Below are 18,292 nucleotides of genomic sequence, written 5' to 3'. Positions count from 1 at the left end.
ACAGTTGGATGTTGATTTAATGTCACAATTTATCATTGTTCCATTGACGTTACCCTGTGGTTCCAGATTATCATATTGTTATTGATTGACCGTTTGTTTACTGGCAGTACAATTTTATGTGTTTCTACAAATTGCTTTTGCTTGTAGTTTACATTGATGAAAAAATAAATTTTATCCGTCAGGATCAGTTGGTGTCATTACAGCACACAAAACAACATTGCTCACACACATGAATAGAAAGGCAAATCCTTTACTGGTTTCCAGTGACACAATTGTGCAAATGAGACATTTTAAACTGGATGAAATACATGGAAGACACTAAGCGTTGTGGACATTTTCCACCAGCATGACACATGCATTAATGCTTCATTACTAATACAATGACAAAGTGACACTGCTTGATCAACTTTATTGTAATCTAAACTTTAACCAGATATTTCTATTGAGCTAACTGACACCATTAAAAACCCACTTCAACCACTGGAGGGCTACTAACAGAGTGTGGAGTTTCTCTGAACTGATTACCAAAATGTATAGTATTTGTTGGTGTTTTTCTTTGGATTCAATTCTATTGCTACTTATACAGTACGTGGACGCCCATCTATTATTGTATCTGTCCATCAAGTATAAACGTATAAACACCCTACAGCTATTAAGACAAAATAGACATAAAAATACTGACTGATAAATTACTGAGAAAAAAGAGAATTGAAGTTGGCAATTCTGACATCTGTATAATGTTGATGTGATTGTTGCTTTTCTAATTACTGTTGAAAGGTGCAGTTGAATGCAAATTACAGAGTTTACAAACAGTAAATCAGGTTTTATAGCAGTGTAAAAGAGAATCGGGGAATGTTTGTCAGACATAAGTACAATTAGATGTATCATACTGTTTTGTAAAAGGCATGTTTATTACTTTCAGTGTTAAGGGTTCAAATAACATTCTGTGAACAAATTGGATGTTATGAATATGGCAGCAGCCTCTAAAACCAAAGTGCAAGATGTCAATTTAAAGTGATCATGTCCAGTGTGCTTTTCTCGACAAGGAATTATTGGCTGTAAAGGAATGATTAAACACAGTGACCTTTTAACAAATGTATCAACATAGACATTTTTCTGGAGCAGTTACTGCTTTAGTCAGATACCAAAGGTACAAGCAGTTTAAATTAAACTGCTACAATAGCATACTAAAAACTCTGTAGTAGTGATATCCAGACAAAAAATAATTAGCTCAAAAAAATATAGCAAACCAGTGTACAAGTTACTGTCCTATTTACAGCAACAGAGGCAGCACAATTATAACTCATGTCCAAATATATTAGGAAAAGCAGGAAATTCAGCATATATAAAAACTCAAAGCTCACTTTGGGATTGTGCTGGGAAGACGGGATGGTACAAACCTGCCAAATTAAAGCAATTTAAACCAAAGTAGTATATATGCTTGTTGGTGCAAAGGATGCAAGGAGCACACCAACACCTTTTAGAAATGTTTGGTTCCATGGTCTTAATCAGCAGCAATGGGTTCTTGTTCAGTCCCTCCCGTATCCTGACCCGCAAACCAATCTCGCACTTGCTGGTAGCTCATTTTTGATTTCTTGCATAGAGTGTCAAGGTCTTTTTCATGTAGTTTGCCTGTTGAAAGGTAATATGTCAGCAATGGCTGGATATCAGGGGAATCTGCACTTGTTGCATTTGCTTGTGATTTTCGTTTGCGGCCACCCCCAGCCCGAGCAGATGTCCCAGAGCCATTTCCGTTAGTTAAACCACTGCTACTTTGCTGGGCTGCAAGCTCTGCCAAGAACTGATCGCGGACGCCCTTCACCCAGCGTAGCTGGCCGTTTTTAACGGCATACCGCGTGTCCCCAAACCACTGAATGACATCTGCCCGGGGTAAACCTGTAAGCTTCACAAGTTCTGTATAATCTTCACTCTTGGGCCACTGGCAGCGTAAGAAGTGCTGCTTTAACATATCCAACTGCTCCTTGGTCTTTCTTGGTCGCCCAGCTGGAGTGAGGGCAGGGGATGTGGATAAGGGAGCCTTTGAAGGTGTTTGTGCGGGACTGGCTTTGGCTGAGTGGGCTGACTTCTTTGATGTGCTGTTGTTGTTTGAAAGCGGTTTATGAGGCGAGGCAGTCAGTGGTGGGCTTCCAGAGGGGGAAGAGTAGGGAGAGCATTTTAATATACCTGATGGTTCCTGTGGAACATCTGGCTCAATCTTGCAGGTCTTTGTCAGCTGCAATGGTTGCTCTTCATTTTGTTCCTCGTCTTTCAAACTGTCCCCATCACCAGAAAGCTCCTCCATAACTTCATACCCTTCTGCCTCAAGGACCCTCTCCCCAAATGCTTCAAGGCTGTTTGTTAAGAAGGTCTGAAAGAAATGTGAATTTCTTATCCCATTTCCACGGGCTCCGTCCTGACCCTTCACACCGTCCAGTTGACTAGTCGTTTGTGTGATAAGTGGGATAGGTTGAATTTCTTGATCTTGTTTACCTCCAGTGTTTTGAGAGTGATTCTGTGCTGCAGCTAGGCTTCCTCTACCAACCCGTAGCTGGTACCGGCTGTCACTGAACCATTTCCGAATGTCGTTACGGCTCAGCCCCGTTTCTTCCTGCAAACGTCTAAGCTCTACCTCCGCAGGCCAATTCTCTCTCAAAAAGCTTTTCCGAAGGGCAGCGAGCTGAACTTTAGACTTTTTGTAGCGCCCATGGCGGTGCTGTCGTGAAGATGACTCTGAAAGGTCAAGGGAGACATCAGCTGCTATACCTGCTGGCGTGTCTGCTGGTGGGCGGTAGAAGTATGAATCCTGAGGAGGGGGGAGGGAGGAGCTGAAAAACGGGACATTGGGCTTGGCTGGTTTATAGGAATCTGGTGACTCACACTTTGGTTTCTTCTTCTGGGGGCTACAGATGGCCCCCTTTACTTCATTGATATCCTTATCCTCAATTACCAATTCCTCAGAACTGCTGCTCTTGCTTTTCATTTTGGCTTCCTCGTTTGTTTCAGTATAGTCATCACAAAGATCAGGCACTGCCAGCTTTTGACGTGTCTCCTCGATTTCTTCTGAAGACCAGCTGATACCATATTTAATTCTCTGCACCATGAACCACACCTTTACTTTGTCCAGTGGCAAGGCACATACCCGGGCCAGAGTGGTTACCTCACAGGATGATGGGTATGGAAATAAGTTAAAGGCTTGGACCAGCTCTGGGATTGTGTCAAGTTCACGGGTTTGATCCGACTGTGTCCACACCAGTTTCAGTCCCTCTGACACTAGAGGCAGGCACACAACAGAGTTGTGGTTTGTGGTGAAACTAGCCACGCCACTCTCGTTTTCAGCTGAGCTGGCAGAGTGGCGCAAATCCTTGGAGGGGCGTTTGGGTACAAGTTTTACTTCACATTCTGTCTTTGTTGCTTTTCCTTCAAAAGGCCCCTTCATGCCCATAAATAGTCCATTTTTGCCATTATGTTCACTGTAGTTCGCCATCTGGGATGTCAAAATAGGCTCTTTCACCTAAAAAAAAAACAAAACAATGATTTAGTCTTTGATGTTTTTTTTAGTTGACAAACAGTTTTTACTTCATAGATGGGATCACTGTGGGGGGATTAAACATGTATGCTAAGAAATGTAGCAGAAAGTATAGACTATGATGTTTTCAGGACTTTTGGGTCTCATTCATTCTCAAAGTCAATTATCTGACAGCTGGTTACCCCCTCCCCCCTACTTTGCACTTCTTATTCTGAACTCCCAGCGAAACTTGTCGTATACACTGTTGAGACTGGGTTCCCCTCCCCCAAAGTGTAGTGCCTGACTTTTGTTTTGTGTGAGTGGGGGGATTGGTCGCAAAGGGTGGTGTGCGTGGGGATCTGTGAGAAATCCATCACAGTCTACTTTCTCACCCCTTCCCAGTCGGCCTTTGTTCCACTCCCAAGTTCTCAGTCCCGAAATACGAGTGTAGCCTCTTCACAATGGCAAGATACCACAAGAGAAACCTGTGGAAGACTAAATGAGTTGGATTAGTCACACTCACAGTACTTAAACAGTATCAAACACCAAGTTAATTTGTTTGTTTTCATTCTGAAAAATGGTTTGAAATACTAATTGAATATACATGTATTCATTTATTTAGCAACAGGTGTTAAGCTATCACAAAAACACATTATGCAGTGAAATGTCACTTTCATAGAAGGATCAATAAAAGGAATTGTGATTCGGAAACTTTTTATAAATAACCTTTTTGTCCCATTTCAGTCATTACTTTATTATATGAATAGGGGTTTGTAACTACTTATGGTACCGTTTCTTACAAGTAACTATGTAGCATTGCCTTTATTTGTGATATTCTTTATTTGAAACATCAGAGGAAAATGCCCATTCAGTTAGGTCACGACATGGCTGACGATTAAGGTCGCTTGAGTCACGTAAGAAATGTTCGAAATGTACAAAAAAACATTAGCAAACAATTGTGAAACCACTGTATTAGTCATTCGTGACACATTGAAACCCACGGGGGTGAGATCATGGAGTGGCCTCCTCCGTGTTTCATGTGTTTCCTCACAGCACTGTACGAGTTTAAACGTATTATCTTTGTTTTAGCGTTAAGAAAAAAGCTATAAAAGTTGCTTTCGGTGTCCATCACAAAAGCAGCCCAGTGTCTCCCCCTTTATGGCGTACTAACTAAAACGCTTCACACTGCACAGGCGCACTTCGGCGTCAGACACGCTTCAGTGAAACATACAAATAAACTTACCGAAAATGCCAAAATAACCCGTTATCTCCTTGGTCCGTTTCAGCGTAAAGACACGAGAAGAAACCCGGAGTTTCCCCTCTGCCACTCCGTTCCTTTATGGCCGAAGTTTAGGGGAAGACCAGGGAAACAATGCCGTCCGTCTGTCGGTTTGACCCTTGTCTTATTTATCAAGCACCTCGATGGATTACTGTCGGGATACAAAGATGCGAGGCGACCAAGTTTGTCGCCTTTTCGCAGGAGTTCAGTCGTCGGTCGTATGGCGCACAAATCTCTCAATCCGGGAGATTTAGGTCTCAGTTTGAGTCGTCGTTACTTCGTCCTCCTCGGTCCATCCGTTGTTGCTTTTGTTCTTTAACTGAGAAGTGTTTTCGCTGTCCGGTCAGATCGAGGCGAGGCGGAGCTGAGGACCAGGAAGCCCAGAAAGGCCCAACTGACTCTCCCACAGTGACGGCGGGGTGGGTGTGCCAGTCTGGGAGAGCAGACCGTGGATTGGAGGGAGGAGGCGCCTGTATAATAAATCCGTGGCAGTAGGCTAAAGAGTTTCACGTCAACCCCCCCCCCCTCCACAAAAATGATTTTCAACCGAGTCTCATCATAGTTTTTAATTTCAAATATTACATTAATTCATCTACTACTGTCCTAACTTAGAGCATTGATAACAATAGTGAAATGTTTTAAATGTATCCATTGTAGCCTTTCCCAAGATTTCTAAGGGCCCTTAGACCAAACTTATAGTGCTTATAAAATATTAGTCCAGGGCCATTGACACAACTGAAAACACCATATTCTGGAAATGTGGGCATTTTTTTTGCAACATAGAAAACATTATTTTCATGTGTGTGAAACACATTTTTCTATTTTCTTTTTTACATTGGAAAAACCTTGATATAAAATACATTAGCTTTGCATAACATAACATTTTTTAAATTACTTTTAAAATGTTCCAACTTTTTTTCCATTTGGTTGATGTTGATAAATAGAGACCAGACACCTCTTCTGTTCAGGGTCAAATTGACCCGTTCACTTAGAATCAAGCCAAATGAGTCATAAGGATTTGTATTGAAAGTATTTTATTGTAACAGCAATTAAGAACGTGTGTGTGTGTGTGTGTGTGTGTGTGTGTGTGTGTGTGTGTGTGTGTGTGTGTGTGTGTGTGTGCTGCAACATAGAAAACATTACAATTTAAATTAAAAAAGAAACAACTACATAACAACAAGCTACTTTTGAGCCAACAATTCACTAAAGCATTTAAATTATTGAGAAATATACCTTTTAGAAAATGAAATGGAACAGTTTAGTAAAAGAATAAACATAATGTTAACATTTAAATCAGTAGAACCATTTAAAATTGTACTGGGGGACTTGTAATATGTATCTTTACAACCATGGGTATTGCTCTGTATCAATTCCTAATGTATCACCAAAACAACGATTAGGAAGTTGGATTTTTGTTGTTTTATGCACAAGATATAATCAAACAATCAAACCTCTTCCAGTGATAATGTGTCCTTGAGCAAGATGCTGAATTCATATCAGCTTCAGACATGATATTCTGTCAGTGAAAAGAAGGCAACTGTATTATAAATATATCAGTCAGTACATTTAGCTAATTATTTCTGCTTAATTATAGAAAATTACAAACTGTTTCAAAATCTGAAGGGGTTTAACCATTTTTGTGAAAGATGTATTTTTTTTTAATTGGTCACATCAGTTTGAACATGCTATTGGTTTGATATTTCACAATAAGGAATGGGAAAAGAAAACAGAAAATGAAATATCTTTATTAAATCAGTTGTTATAAGGTGGTCAAATACGTAGTTGTAGTAAAAGTAGTGTTAAACGTTTAAACATTTAATTGAAATATAACAATCAAATGCTAAAAAATATTGTTGTCAGTATAATAACCACAAAAAAAAACATTTATACATGTACATGTCTTTGTAGTAAATATAATCGTTATATAGTTAGGGTTTTGTATACCTCTTTAAAAATACATACTTAGAAATGATAATGATTTCACATTTATTTATTTTTTGCCTTCACCCAAAACTGACAATAGTGTCAATTCAGGAAATATGCTTGAGTGTTCTTCATATCTACCTCAAACTTCATAGAAATACCTTCATTGCATTAATCAAGTAAGAGTACATTTATATTTCTACATAGTGACAAAAATAACTCCTGTTAGCTGGGAGCTTGCAGTTGTATGTAATGGAAACATTATACTGCGACTTCAGTACAGATATAGGAAATGTTTAGAACCGGTTACTAGCCAGGGTGAGCACAAAGCGTGGCAGGTGTAGGAATGAAGGCGTAACGACTGACAGCCAGGAGAGATATGGGACCTGGGTCAGGAGGAATTTTAGGGAAGTGTAATCAGTTACACTCCTTCCTGGAAATAAACAGAGGAACAATATATTATAATCAGGGGGCTGTATGTCAAAGTAAGTTCAAATCAAAAACAACACAGCTGATACAAACTTACCATCAACATCTTGAAACCCATAGCGTCTTGCCAGGTCACATGTGAGGAGTACTTTCCCACTCAGAGACATCAGGCTTTTATCTTCAGGCAGGAAAGAAATCAAAAGTATGCAAATGAACAAAACTCAAACCAAATCAGTCGAACCAGTAAATGTTTTCAAGAATGCATGTTACAGCATGTGCAAATATGATATATGCACAGCGTTCCTTATCTCATATGTACCATCCGATATTGTCCTACCTTTTGCCAGGTTGACAATGCACATCCCACTCAATTCTGTAGTTTCTCCATTGATAAACACATCTTTGATCTTTGAGCAAAATAGAATACAGATATTTTAAAAATCTCAAAGAAGCCAATATGGATTGGCATACCAACGATTTGCTTTAAAGAGTCTACCTTGGAATCTGCACCCTCTGGGGTTTCTTTCTCCAATATGAGCTGAGAAACCAACTCTGTTTGTACCGCTCCGGGCCACAGACTGACAGAAGCAACTCCCCTACTTTTCAGCTCAACAGCCATGTCTGCTGCCAACCTGTCACACTGGAAACAAACCACAATACCAAAATCGTTTTTTATGACACTGACCAATTTACACAGCAGATGTATTTATGTTAACATAATCTAGGTCTAAATGAGAACTTACAGCTGCTTTACCAACACCGTATGGCACATTGAAGAGATACCGCAGCCCTCCCATGGAAGAAATGGTGACGATCAAACCCTGACCTTGAGCCACCATCATCCGGGATGCATGAACTGAGAAGAAATAGTGTCCTCTGCCAGATAAATGATGAAATGAATAAGAATCAATCAAAACATTTTTGAATCACACTTTGTATATTTTCTGAGCTTCTACTGGCAATGCATTAATGCTGAACTCAAAACGAATAAGAGACACAAACACATTGAGTAACAGCTGATGTCTGGGAAATTGTCACTAGACTGGAGGGTATGACTCATTTGACACATTAGACCAGTGGTTCTCAAACCTTTTCTGTCATTCCCCACCTCTCCCTCGTCGCTCCAATAAAATGGTAGGCCAAGCTTAAAATGATCAAATGTATCATTCTATAACAATATAACAATATATCTATAACAAATAACATCAGTTCAAAAACAGAAAATCAATAACAAATAACAGTTCAGAAATAGAGAAAATAAAAGTGCAATGCTGTCAATCCTTGCCTCAAATGGGCTGAGTTCCAAAAATATAGAAAAAGGGCCTACTATGCAATTGTGATAGGCCAAGCTTAAAATTGTCAAATTTATTTAAATAACGTCAAGTTCTACATCTTATAACAAATAACATCAGTCAATAATAACAAATAAAATCATATAAATAAAAGCAGTGTTTCGTGTGTGTGTGTGAGAGCATTTCATACGTGTATATGAGTGTATTTCATGTGTGTGTGTGAGTGTGTTTCACATGTGTAGCCTATATGAGAGCGTTTCACATGTATATGTGAATAACTTTGGATTTCATATGTGTGTGTGAGTGCATTTCATATGTGTATATGAGAGATTTTTACATATGTTTGTAAATGATTTTGGTTTCAGTTGTGTGTGTGAGCAGGCTCGGATTGGCCATCGGGAGATTCGGGACTTTTCCCAGTGGGCCGCTGCCGTTGGTGGGCTGCTGGCTCTGGCATAGGTGGGCCGTGGACTTTCACAGTGCCGCTGCGCCGGTACCGCCACCGCAAACACCTGCCGTTGCGAGGCTCCGGCGCAGCGGCACTGTGAAAGTCCACCGCCGTTGCGAGTCTCCGGCTGTAACAGTCCACTACCGCCCGCGAGGACCCAGGTTAGATTCCGGCCTGAGGTCCAAAATAAATAAAATAATCTCCCGTTCATCGCGTCCATTCTGCGCCCCACCAGTGGGGCGGACCCCACACTTTGAGAAACGCTGCATTAGACATACAAAGCTTACCTGAGGCCTGTATTGTTTATGGAATCCCAAATGGTTGGATCGGTTTCCCAAAACTTCTTCCCCATGTTCCCGAAGATCGCCTGGAATAACACATCATTTTAAAGTTCCGATAAAAAGGTCACATAGTGGGCATTTTATGGTTGGTGCTGTTTAAAGTTGTCAAGTGTTCCACAAGTTTTTGGCATCTGCTACAGCAACGCTGGTATTGTGTGTGTGTCATGGGTAAAATGTGGTCATAGTGACAACTAGTGTAGCCGGAACAACCACTTAATTGGTTTCGAGTTCTTTGCCAGATGTTTTTCAGTCTTTGTTTGTCACCCTAATGTCGTTATAACCATGCATGACACAGTCACGGAAATCTACAGGTGTGATGTTGGGATCAAAATGAAAGATTTGTTTGAAATGGATTTCGTTCCAGCAAGAATGCCAGAAATACATAGTAGAAAAAGGCCATAGGCTCCCACTATTTTACAACCGTGATCCAATTTGGTGCGATCCCATTCAAGATTGTCTCTTGTTCAAGTATACGATACATGAAGTGGTGTTTCATGTCAGTTTTGTACACCTACATGCACTCCAGCATAGGCATTGTTGACCAGGATATCCAGCCTGCCATTCTGCTCACGCTTGATCCTCTCAAACAGGTCTTCAATTTCTTTGTCATTCGTGGAATCGCAGATAACTGGCACACAGTTTCCGCCCCTCTCCTTAACCTGTGTCGAAAACAAACACATCCGTTGTGAACATTGGATACTTATCCTGACTGCAATATTTCAGGTGCAATGTTTTCTAAGTCATCCGCCAGCCTAGGTAGCGAGTGATAGGCTAAGGGGCGAGACATCTCTAAGCGGTTGACCAATCACAACAAAGCTGGCCAGCTAACCAATAAGAGCATACCGGGCACATAGTCACCTTAGACAGTGTAAACTTACTAAATATTGTTGCCCTGAAGATTAACAATGGTAATGCAGAGCCACCTATGGTAATGTACAAACATAAATATTTCTAGACAGCCAATGACGGAAACAAACGTTGAACTTGCGGCACTAACTGACAATAAAGATGCAACTTATCAGTTGTTGTTTCTGAACAAGCACGGTTTGTTTTAGTAACGTTCAGTTAGTGCTCGACACACAAATGGCTGCTCCAGAATTCAAAACATAGTTAGTGGTTTGTTTAAACTGTTGCCTTATCTACAGGCTGATATTTGGAGTTGCTGACCATAATATATCGTAGCAGTAGCCTGCATATTAGATGTTTAGGGAATATCAGAGTGCACAATAGTATAGGGACCATCATTTAGGGAAGGTTTGGCCTATGGGTCACAAATTGATGGCACCATATGTCAGCAAGAGTTGGGATAATGCCCATTACTTTTGCCTCGCTGCCTAGCTTTCTAATACAGCCCTTTTTGGAAATTCATGCTCAAGTTGTCACCTGTGCAGCGGTTTGTTTCAGAGTGTCCTCCTGCCGCCCTGTGATGTAGACTGTGGCTCCTGCCTCAGACAGCTGGAGGGCGATGCCCCGGCCAATGCCTCTGGAGGCACCAGTTACTAAACACACCCAGCCAGACAAGGACATTTTCCCTGTGGGAGAAAGGACCATGACATACAATAAGCACTAAGATCAAATACACCATGTAATCTAAGACTACTTAAGGTTAATAGACCTCATTTAAATATAACCAGAGGTCAACTGGAGCTTAGAAGAATTGCAACATGGTTAGTGGGAGTTATTGCACCCAGTGTCCAGAGTTCACTTGAAATCTAAAGGAGCTATTTCACAAGTGAATTTGACCCAGTCACTGTTACTCAGCATTAGGTGTGCAAAGTGCAATGACACAGATATGACAAAAAGTGATCATGATTTATCGGCAACAGGTTCAACAATTATAACTCACATCATTTTAAAAGTGCGTGCACAATAGTAAATAACGAAACTGTTAAAGAAGGTAAGTACACGTTTCATAACCAGAACAATATTAGGAAACAATACATTTTTAATAACGATTTTGCTATTCACGAGGACGTTCTTGTCCTTATTATAACAAAAATAATGTGATAACGTAAGTCGAAGAGCAATTATTTCAGGAGAAACTGACGTGTCGTCGATATTATTACAAAACAGTGGCGAGACTGCTGTTATAACACACACCATATATTGTATATTGTGAACTTTAAAATCTCTAGAATAAAAAAGAAATGGCATAAAATAAATCAGAAAGCCTACCTTATTCCACAGAAAACGTGGGGAATAGTTTCTCAAGAACCAATGATATTTACTCGGAGCAAAGTTACCAGGAAACGTTTCGCTACAAATATCACGGCTGTTGTGTGTTGCAGTTTTTATTTCCTACTGATAGTGCCTCAGGCTGCAACTATGAGCGATGTTATGGGACAGTTACAGCTACGAAGACGGGATCAATGTCTAGCATAGTATCGCGAGAATACGCCAGAATGAGCAGAGAGTTGAGAGGTTATCTGATGATTCACTTGCACTTACTTCCGGCTTCGCTTTGCCTGAATTTTAGACAATTAAACCTGTATGGCAAATATTTCGTTAAAATAAACAATCGTTGTTGTCGTGTTTTACACAAAATCTACTGTCCTGATAAGTAAAACTCCGATTTTATGTCGTAGATTGTTATAGGCTGTTGTGGTGTAGTTTTGAATGTGAACTATATCATGTTTGATGTTGTCTTTGGTATATTTTAAACATTCAACACACGATGGCGATAGAGTCTTTGTGAAGATTCAGAATCGGTTTTATTATCAATTAGGTTTAACAATAAGAGGAATTTGCTTTAGTGTATGTGGTGCATACAGAGACACAGAAAGAACAATACGTAGCAAAACAAAATAGGACTGTTATGACAGCTATTTAAAAAGAATTGTTTAACAAATTAACAGTATTTACACATGACAAATACTATACTGTATTTAGAGTGGAGAGCTGTGCTGATTTAAACTAGGTAGTGTGGAGAAGAAATGTACAACATGTACAGGATTTACAAAAAGAAAAAACAAACTGTTGTTCGCATGATGTGATGTGCATTAATGTAATGCATAATGTTTTTCTGGGGTAGATCAAAAGTCAGTGTCCATGGGGGTCCTGTTCCTTGTTAATCAGGCCAGTAGCAGAGGGGAAGAAACTGTTCAGGTGGCGAGAGATTTTGTTCCTGATGGAGCGCGTCCTGCCAGAGGGGAGGGGGGTAAACAGTTTGTGTCCAGGGAGGGGTCGGCCACTATCTTCCCTCAGGGTCCTCGAGGCGTGCAGTGTATGTGTAGTTCAGGGCCTATTTGTTTAACAGTAGCCAAGTAGAAAGAATCAATAAGGGTGCCTTTGATACGGAGGAAAAGCTGCATTTTTGGGGTCTTCCCCGCATGTTGGGGTTGCTGTTGTATTACCATAAAAGAACACTGCACTGGTAATACTTCACTTTTCTAACACTATGCTGCACATGCAGTCATTTACATAGCCGATATGAATCTGATAAATATTAATTAAGGAACTGATCCAGAGGGATGTATTTCTCTGCTATAATGTGTAACTAATTATGGTTCCATTTTGTTGTTCCAAATCTATCTGTTGGCACATTAGTATGTGTAATATTAGCTTGTCTGGCATAAATATTTTGCATAAAAGTGAGGTCAATAGTTGGAAAAGGTTTTTTCAAGTCTCTCAGGTGTAACAGAATTCTGTTCCCTGTTGTTTTGTAAAGCCAGTTGGTGATTGGTTAACCCTCCTGTTATATTCGTTTTTTGGAACAGCAATAATATTCGTGGGTCAATTTGACCCAGTGCATGTTTAATTATCCAAAAATAGTCAGAAGCCCCAAAATCCAGATTTTCTTTTGTTCATAGTTTGTACCTTTTATTACTATCAATGAAATCAATATTTAGTGCAATTGTGTTATTCACCTCTCACAGATCATGGTTCCTTTAGAATAAGTCACTCGTTTTTCACAAAACATATACATTCAAACACATTTTTCTATTTTCTTTTTTACATTGGAAAAACCTTGATATAAAATACATTAGTTTTCCATAACATAACATTTTTTAAATTACTTTTAAAATTTTCCAACTTTTTTTCCATTTGGTTGATGTTGATAAATAGAGACCAGACACCTCTTCTGTTCAGGGTCAAATTGACCCGTTCACTTAGAATCAAGCCAAATGAGTCATAAGGATTTGTATTGAAAGTATTTTATTGTAACAGCAATTAAGAATGTGTGTGTGTGTGTGTGTGTGTGTGTGTGTGTGTGTGTGTGTGTGTGTGTGTGTGTGTGTGTGTGTGTGTGTGTGGTGTGTGTGTGTGTGTGTGTGTGTGTGTGTGTGTGTGTGTGTGTGTGTGTGTGTGTGTGTGTGTGTGCTGCAACATAGAAAACATTACAATTTAAATTAAAAAAGAAACAACTACATAACAACAAGCTACTTTTGAGCCAACAATTCACTAAAGCATTTAAATTATTGAGAAATATACCTTTTAGAAAATGAAATGGAACAGTTTAGTAAAAGAATAAACATAATGTTAACATTTAAATCAGTAGAACCATTTAAAATTGTACTGGGGGACTTGTAATATGTATCTTTCCAACCATGGGTATTGCTCTGTATCAATTCCTAATGTATCACCAAAACAACGATTAGGAAGTTGGATTTTTGTTGTTTTATGCACAAGATATAATCAAACAATCAAACCTCTTCCAGTGATAATGTGTCCTTGAGCAAGATGCTGAATTCATATCAGCTTCAGACATGATATTCTGTCAGTGAAAAGAAGGCAACTGTATTATAAATATATCAGTCAGTACATTTAGCTAATTATTTCTGCTTAATTATAGAAAATTACAAACTGTTTCAAAATCTGAAGGGGTTTAACCATTTTTATGAAAGATGTCTTTTTTTAAATTGGTCACATCAGTTTGAACATGCTATTGGTTTGATATTTCACAATAAGGAATGGGAAAAGAAAACAACAGAAAATGAAATATCTTTATTAAATCAGTTGTTATAAGGTGGTCAAATACGTAGTTGTAGTAAAAGTAGTGTTAAACGTTTACACATTTAATTGAAATATAACAATCAAATGCTAAAAAATATTGTTGTCAGTATAATAACCACAAAAAAAAACATTTATACATGTACATGTCTTTATAGTAAATATAATCGTTATATAGTTAGGGTTTTGTATACCTCTTTAAAAAATACATACTTAGAAATGATAATGATTTCACTTTTCTTTCTTTTTTTGCCTTCACCCAAAACTGACAATAGTGTCAATTCAGGAAATATGCTTGAGTGTTCTTCATATCTACCTCAAACTTCATAGAAATACCTTCATTGCATTAATCAAGTAAGAGTACATTTATATTTCTACATAGTGACAAAAATAACTCCTGTTAGCTGGGAGCTTGCAGTTGTATGTAATGGAAACATTATACTGCGACTTCAGTACAGATATAGGAAATGTTTAGAACCGGTTACTAGCCAGGGTGAGCACAAAGCGTGGCAGGTGTAGGAATGAAGGCGTAACGACTGACAGCCAGGAGAGATATGGGACCTTGGTCAGGAGGAATTTTAGGGAAGTGTAATCAGTTACACTCCTTCCTGGAAATAAACAGAGGAACAATATATTATAATCAGGGGGCTGTATGTCAAAGTAAGTTCAAATCAAAAACAACACAGCTGATACAAACTTACCATCAACATCTTGAAACCCATAGCGTCTTGCCAGGTCACATGTGAGGAGTACTTTCCCACTCAGAGACATCAGGCTTTTATCTTCAGGCAGGAAAGAAATCAAAAGTATGCAAATGAACAAAACTCAAACCAAATCAGTCGAACCAGTAAATGTTTTCAAGAATGCATGTTACAGCATGTGCAAATATGATATATGCACAGCGTTCCTTATCTCATATGTACCATCCGATATTGTCCTACCTTTTGCCAGGTTGACAATGCACATCCCACTGAATTCTGTTGTTTCTCCATTGGTAAATACATCTTTGATCTTTGAGCAAAATAGAATACAGATATTTAAAAAAATCTCAAAGAAGCCAATATGGATTGGCATACCAACGATTTGCTTTAAAGAGTCTACCTTGGAATCTGCACCCTCTGAGGTTTCTTTCTCCAATATGAGCTGAGAAACCAACTCTGTTTGTATCGCTCCGGGCCACAGACTGACAGAAGCAACTCCCCTACTTTTCAGCTCAACAGCCATGTCTGCTGCCAACCTGTCACACTGGAAACAAACCACAAAACCAAAATCGTTTTTTATGACACTGACCAATTTACACAGCAGATGTATTTATGTTAACATAATCTAGGTCTAAATGAGAACTTACAGCTGCTTTACCAACACCGTATGGCACATTGAAGAGATACCGCAGCCCTCCCATGGAAGAAATGGTGACGATCAAACCCTGACCTTGAGCCACCATCATCCGGGATGCATGAACTGAGAAGAAATAGTGTCCTCTGCCAGATAAATGATGAAATGAATAAGAATCAATCAAAACATTTTTGAATCACACTTTGTATATTTTCTGAGCTTCTACTGGCAATGCATTAATGCTGAACTCAAAACGAATAAGAGACACAAACACATTGAGTAACAGCTGATGTCTGGGAAATTGTCACTAGACTGGAGGGTATGACTCATTTGACACATTAGACATACAAAGCTTACCTGAGGCCTGTATTGTTTATGGAATCCCAAATGGTTGGATCGGTTTCCCAAAACTTCTTCCCCATGTTCCCGAAGATCGCCTGGAATAACACATCATTTTAAAGTTCCGATAAAAAGGTCACATAGTGGGCATTTTATGGTTGGTGCTGTTTAAAGTTGTCAAGTGTTCCACAAGTTTTTGGCATCTGCTACAGCAACGCTGGTATTGTGTGTGTGTCATGGGTAAAATGTGGTCATAGTGACAACTAGTGTAGCCGGAACAACCACTTAATTGGTTTCGAGTTCTTTGCCAGATGTTTTTCAGTCTTTGTTTGTCACCCTAATGTCGTTATAACCATGCATGACACAGTCACGGAAATCTACAGGTGTGATGTTGGGATCAAAATGAAAGATTTGTTTGAAATGGATTTCGTTCCAGCAAGAATGCCAGAAATACATAGTAGAAAAAGGCCATAGGCTCCCACTATTTTACAACCGTGATCCAATTTGGTGCGATCCCATTCAAGATTGTCTCTTGTTCAAGTATACGATACATGAAGTGGTGTTTCATGTCAGTTTTGTACACCTACATGCACTCCAGCATAGGCATTGTTGACCAGGATATCCAGCCTGCCATTCTGCTCACGCTTGATCCTCTCAAACAGGTCTTCAATTTCTTTGTCATTCGTGGAATCGCAGATAACTGGCACACAGTTTCCGCCCCTCTCCTTAACCTGTGTCGAAAACAAACACATCCGTTGTGAACATTGGATACTTATCCTGACTGCAATATTTCAGGTGCAATGTTTTCTAAGTCATAAATATTTCTAGACAGCCAATGACGGAAACAAACGTTGAACTTGCGGCACTAACTGACAATAAAGATGCAACTTATCAGTTGTTGTTTCTGAACAAGCACGGTTTGTTTTAGTAACGTTCAGTTAGTGCTCGACACACAAATGGCTGCTCCAGAATTCAAAACATAGTTAGTGGTTTGTTTAAACTGTTGCCTTATCTACAGGCTGATATTTGGAGTTGCTGACCATAATATATCGTAGCAGTAGCCTGCATATTAGATGTTTAGGGAATATCAGAGTGCACAATAGTATAGGGACCATCATTTAGGGAAGGCTTGGCCTATGGGTCACAAATTGATGGCACCATATGTCAGCAAGAGTTGGGATAATGCCCATTACTTTTGCCTCGCTGCCTAGCTTTCTAATACAGCCCTTTTTGGAAATTCATGCTCAAGTTGTCACCTGTGCAGCGGTTTGTTTCAGAGTGTCCTCCTGCCGCCCTGTGATGTAGACTGTGGCTCCTGCCTCAGACAGCTGGAGGGCGATGCCCTGGCCAATGCCTCTGGAGGCACCAGTTACTAAACACACCCAGCCAGACAAGGACATTTTCCCTGTGGGAGAAAGGACCATGACATACAATAAGCACTAAGATCAAATACACCATGTAATCTAAGACTACTTAAGGTTAATAGACCTCATTTAAATATAACCAGAGGTCAACTGGAGCTTAGAAGAATTGCAACATGGTTAGTGGGAGTTGTCCAGAGTTCACTTGAAATCTAAAGGAGCTATTTCACAAGTGAATTTGACCCAGTCACTGTTACTCAGCATTAGGTGTGCAAAGTGCAATGACACAGATATGACAAAAAGTGATCATGATTTATCGGCAACAGGTTCAACAATTATAACTCACATCATTTTAAAAGTGCGTGCACAATAGTAAATAACGAAACTGTTAAAGAAGGTAAGTACACGTTTCATAACCAGAACAATATTAGGAAACAATACATTTTTAATAACGATTTTGCTATTCACGAGGACGTTCTTGTCCTTATTATAACAAAAATAATGTGATAACGTAAGTCGAAGAGCAATTATTTCAGGAGAAACTGACGTGTCGTCGATATTATTACAAAACAGTGGCGAGACTGCTGTTATAACACACACCATATATTGTATATTGTGAACTTTAAAATCTCTAGAATAAAAAAGAAATGGCATAAAATAAATCAGAAAGCCTACCTTATTCCACAGAAAACGTGGGGAATAGTTTCTCAAGAACCAATGATATTTACTCGGAGCAAAGTTACCAGGAAACGTTTCGCTACAAATATCACGGCTGTTGTGTGTTGCAGTTTTTATTTCCTACTGATAGTGCCTCAGGCTGCAACTATGAGCGATGTTATGGGACAGTTACAGCTACGAAGACGGGATCAATGTCTAGCATAGTATCGCGAGAATACGCCAGAATGAGCAGAGAGTGGAGAGGTTATCTGAGGATTCACTTGCACTTACTTCCGGCTTCGCTTTGCCTGAATTTTAGGCAATTAAACCTGTGTGGCAAATATTTCGTTAAAATAAACTGTTGTTCGCATGATGTGATGTGCATTAATGTAATGTATAATGTTTTTCTGGGGTAGATCAAAAGTCAGTGTCC

General features: G+C 39.4%; 3 protein-coding genes across 5 annotated transcripts; all 3 read right to left on the bottom strand.

Moving 5' to 3' along the window:
• Positions 1–230: 230 nt before the first annotated feature.
• homeza (homeobox and leucine zipper encoding a) lies at positions 231–5,208 on the bottom strand. 3 transcript variants are annotated; one of them, XM_034137857.1, is made up of 3 exons: positions 4,749–5,207; positions 3,898–4,000; positions 231–3,511 (listed from the first exon to the last, which is right to left on the bottom strand). In XM_034137857.1, the coding sequence occupies exon 3, from the start codon at positions 3,482–3,484 to the stop codon at positions 1,505–1,507; it is 1,980 nt and encodes a 659-aa protein (XP_033993748.1). In that variant the 5' UTR covers positions 3,485–3,511; positions 3,898–4,000; positions 4,749–5,207; the 3' UTR covers positions 231–1,504. The 3 variants fall into 3 exon arrangements, with proteins under 3 accessions (XP_033993748.1, XP_033993749.1, XP_033993750.1); XM_034137858.1 differs by having other exon boundaries at positions 3,898–3,990; XM_034137859.1 differs by lacking the exon at positions 3,898–4,000 and having other exon boundaries at positions 4,749–5,208.
• Positions 5,209–6,513: 1,305 nt separating this feature from the next.
• Positions 6,514–11,592, bottom strand: dhrs1 (dehydrogenase/reductase (SDR family) member 1). The gene is made up of 9 exons (XM_034138297.1): positions 11,393–11,592; positions 10,601–10,749; positions 9,733–9,876; positions 9,164–9,243; positions 7,880–8,012; positions 7,633–7,776; positions 7,474–7,543; positions 7,234–7,314; positions 6,514–7,140 (listed from the first exon to the last, which is right to left on the bottom strand). The coding sequence occupies exons 2-9, from the start codon at positions 10,742–10,744 to the stop codon at positions 7,004–7,006; spliced, it is 933 nt and encodes a 310-aa protein (XP_033994188.1). The 5' UTR covers positions 10,745–10,749; positions 11,393–11,592; the 3' UTR covers positions 6,514–7,003.
• A 2,567-nt stretch (positions 11,593–14,159) lies between these two features.
• On the bottom strand, positions 14,160–18,056 carry LOC117488343 (dehydrogenase/reductase SDR family member 1-like). The gene is made up of 9 exons (XM_034137172.1): positions 17,878–18,056; positions 17,098–17,246; positions 16,429–16,572; positions 15,860–15,939; positions 15,516–15,648; positions 15,269–15,412; positions 15,109–15,178; positions 14,869–14,949; positions 14,160–14,775 (listed from the first exon to the last, which is right to left on the bottom strand). The coding sequence occupies exons 2-9, from the start codon at positions 17,239–17,241 to the stop codon at positions 14,639–14,641; spliced, it is 933 nt and encodes a 310-aa protein (XP_033993063.1). The 5' UTR covers positions 17,242–17,246; positions 17,878–18,056; the 3' UTR covers positions 14,160–14,638.
• Positions 18,057–18,292: the final 236 nt, after the last annotated feature.

Source organism: Trematomus bernacchii, unplaced genomic scaffold (assembly GCF_902827165.1).
Source record: "Trematomus bernacchii unplaced genomic scaffold, fTreBer1.1, whole genome shotgun sequence".
In the NCBI taxonomy this organism is placed as follows: domain Eukaryota; kingdom Metazoa; phylum Chordata; class Actinopteri; order Perciformes; family Nototheniidae; genus Trematomus; species Trematomus bernacchii.
This window is presented reverse-complemented; position numbering and strand designations above follow the sequence as displayed.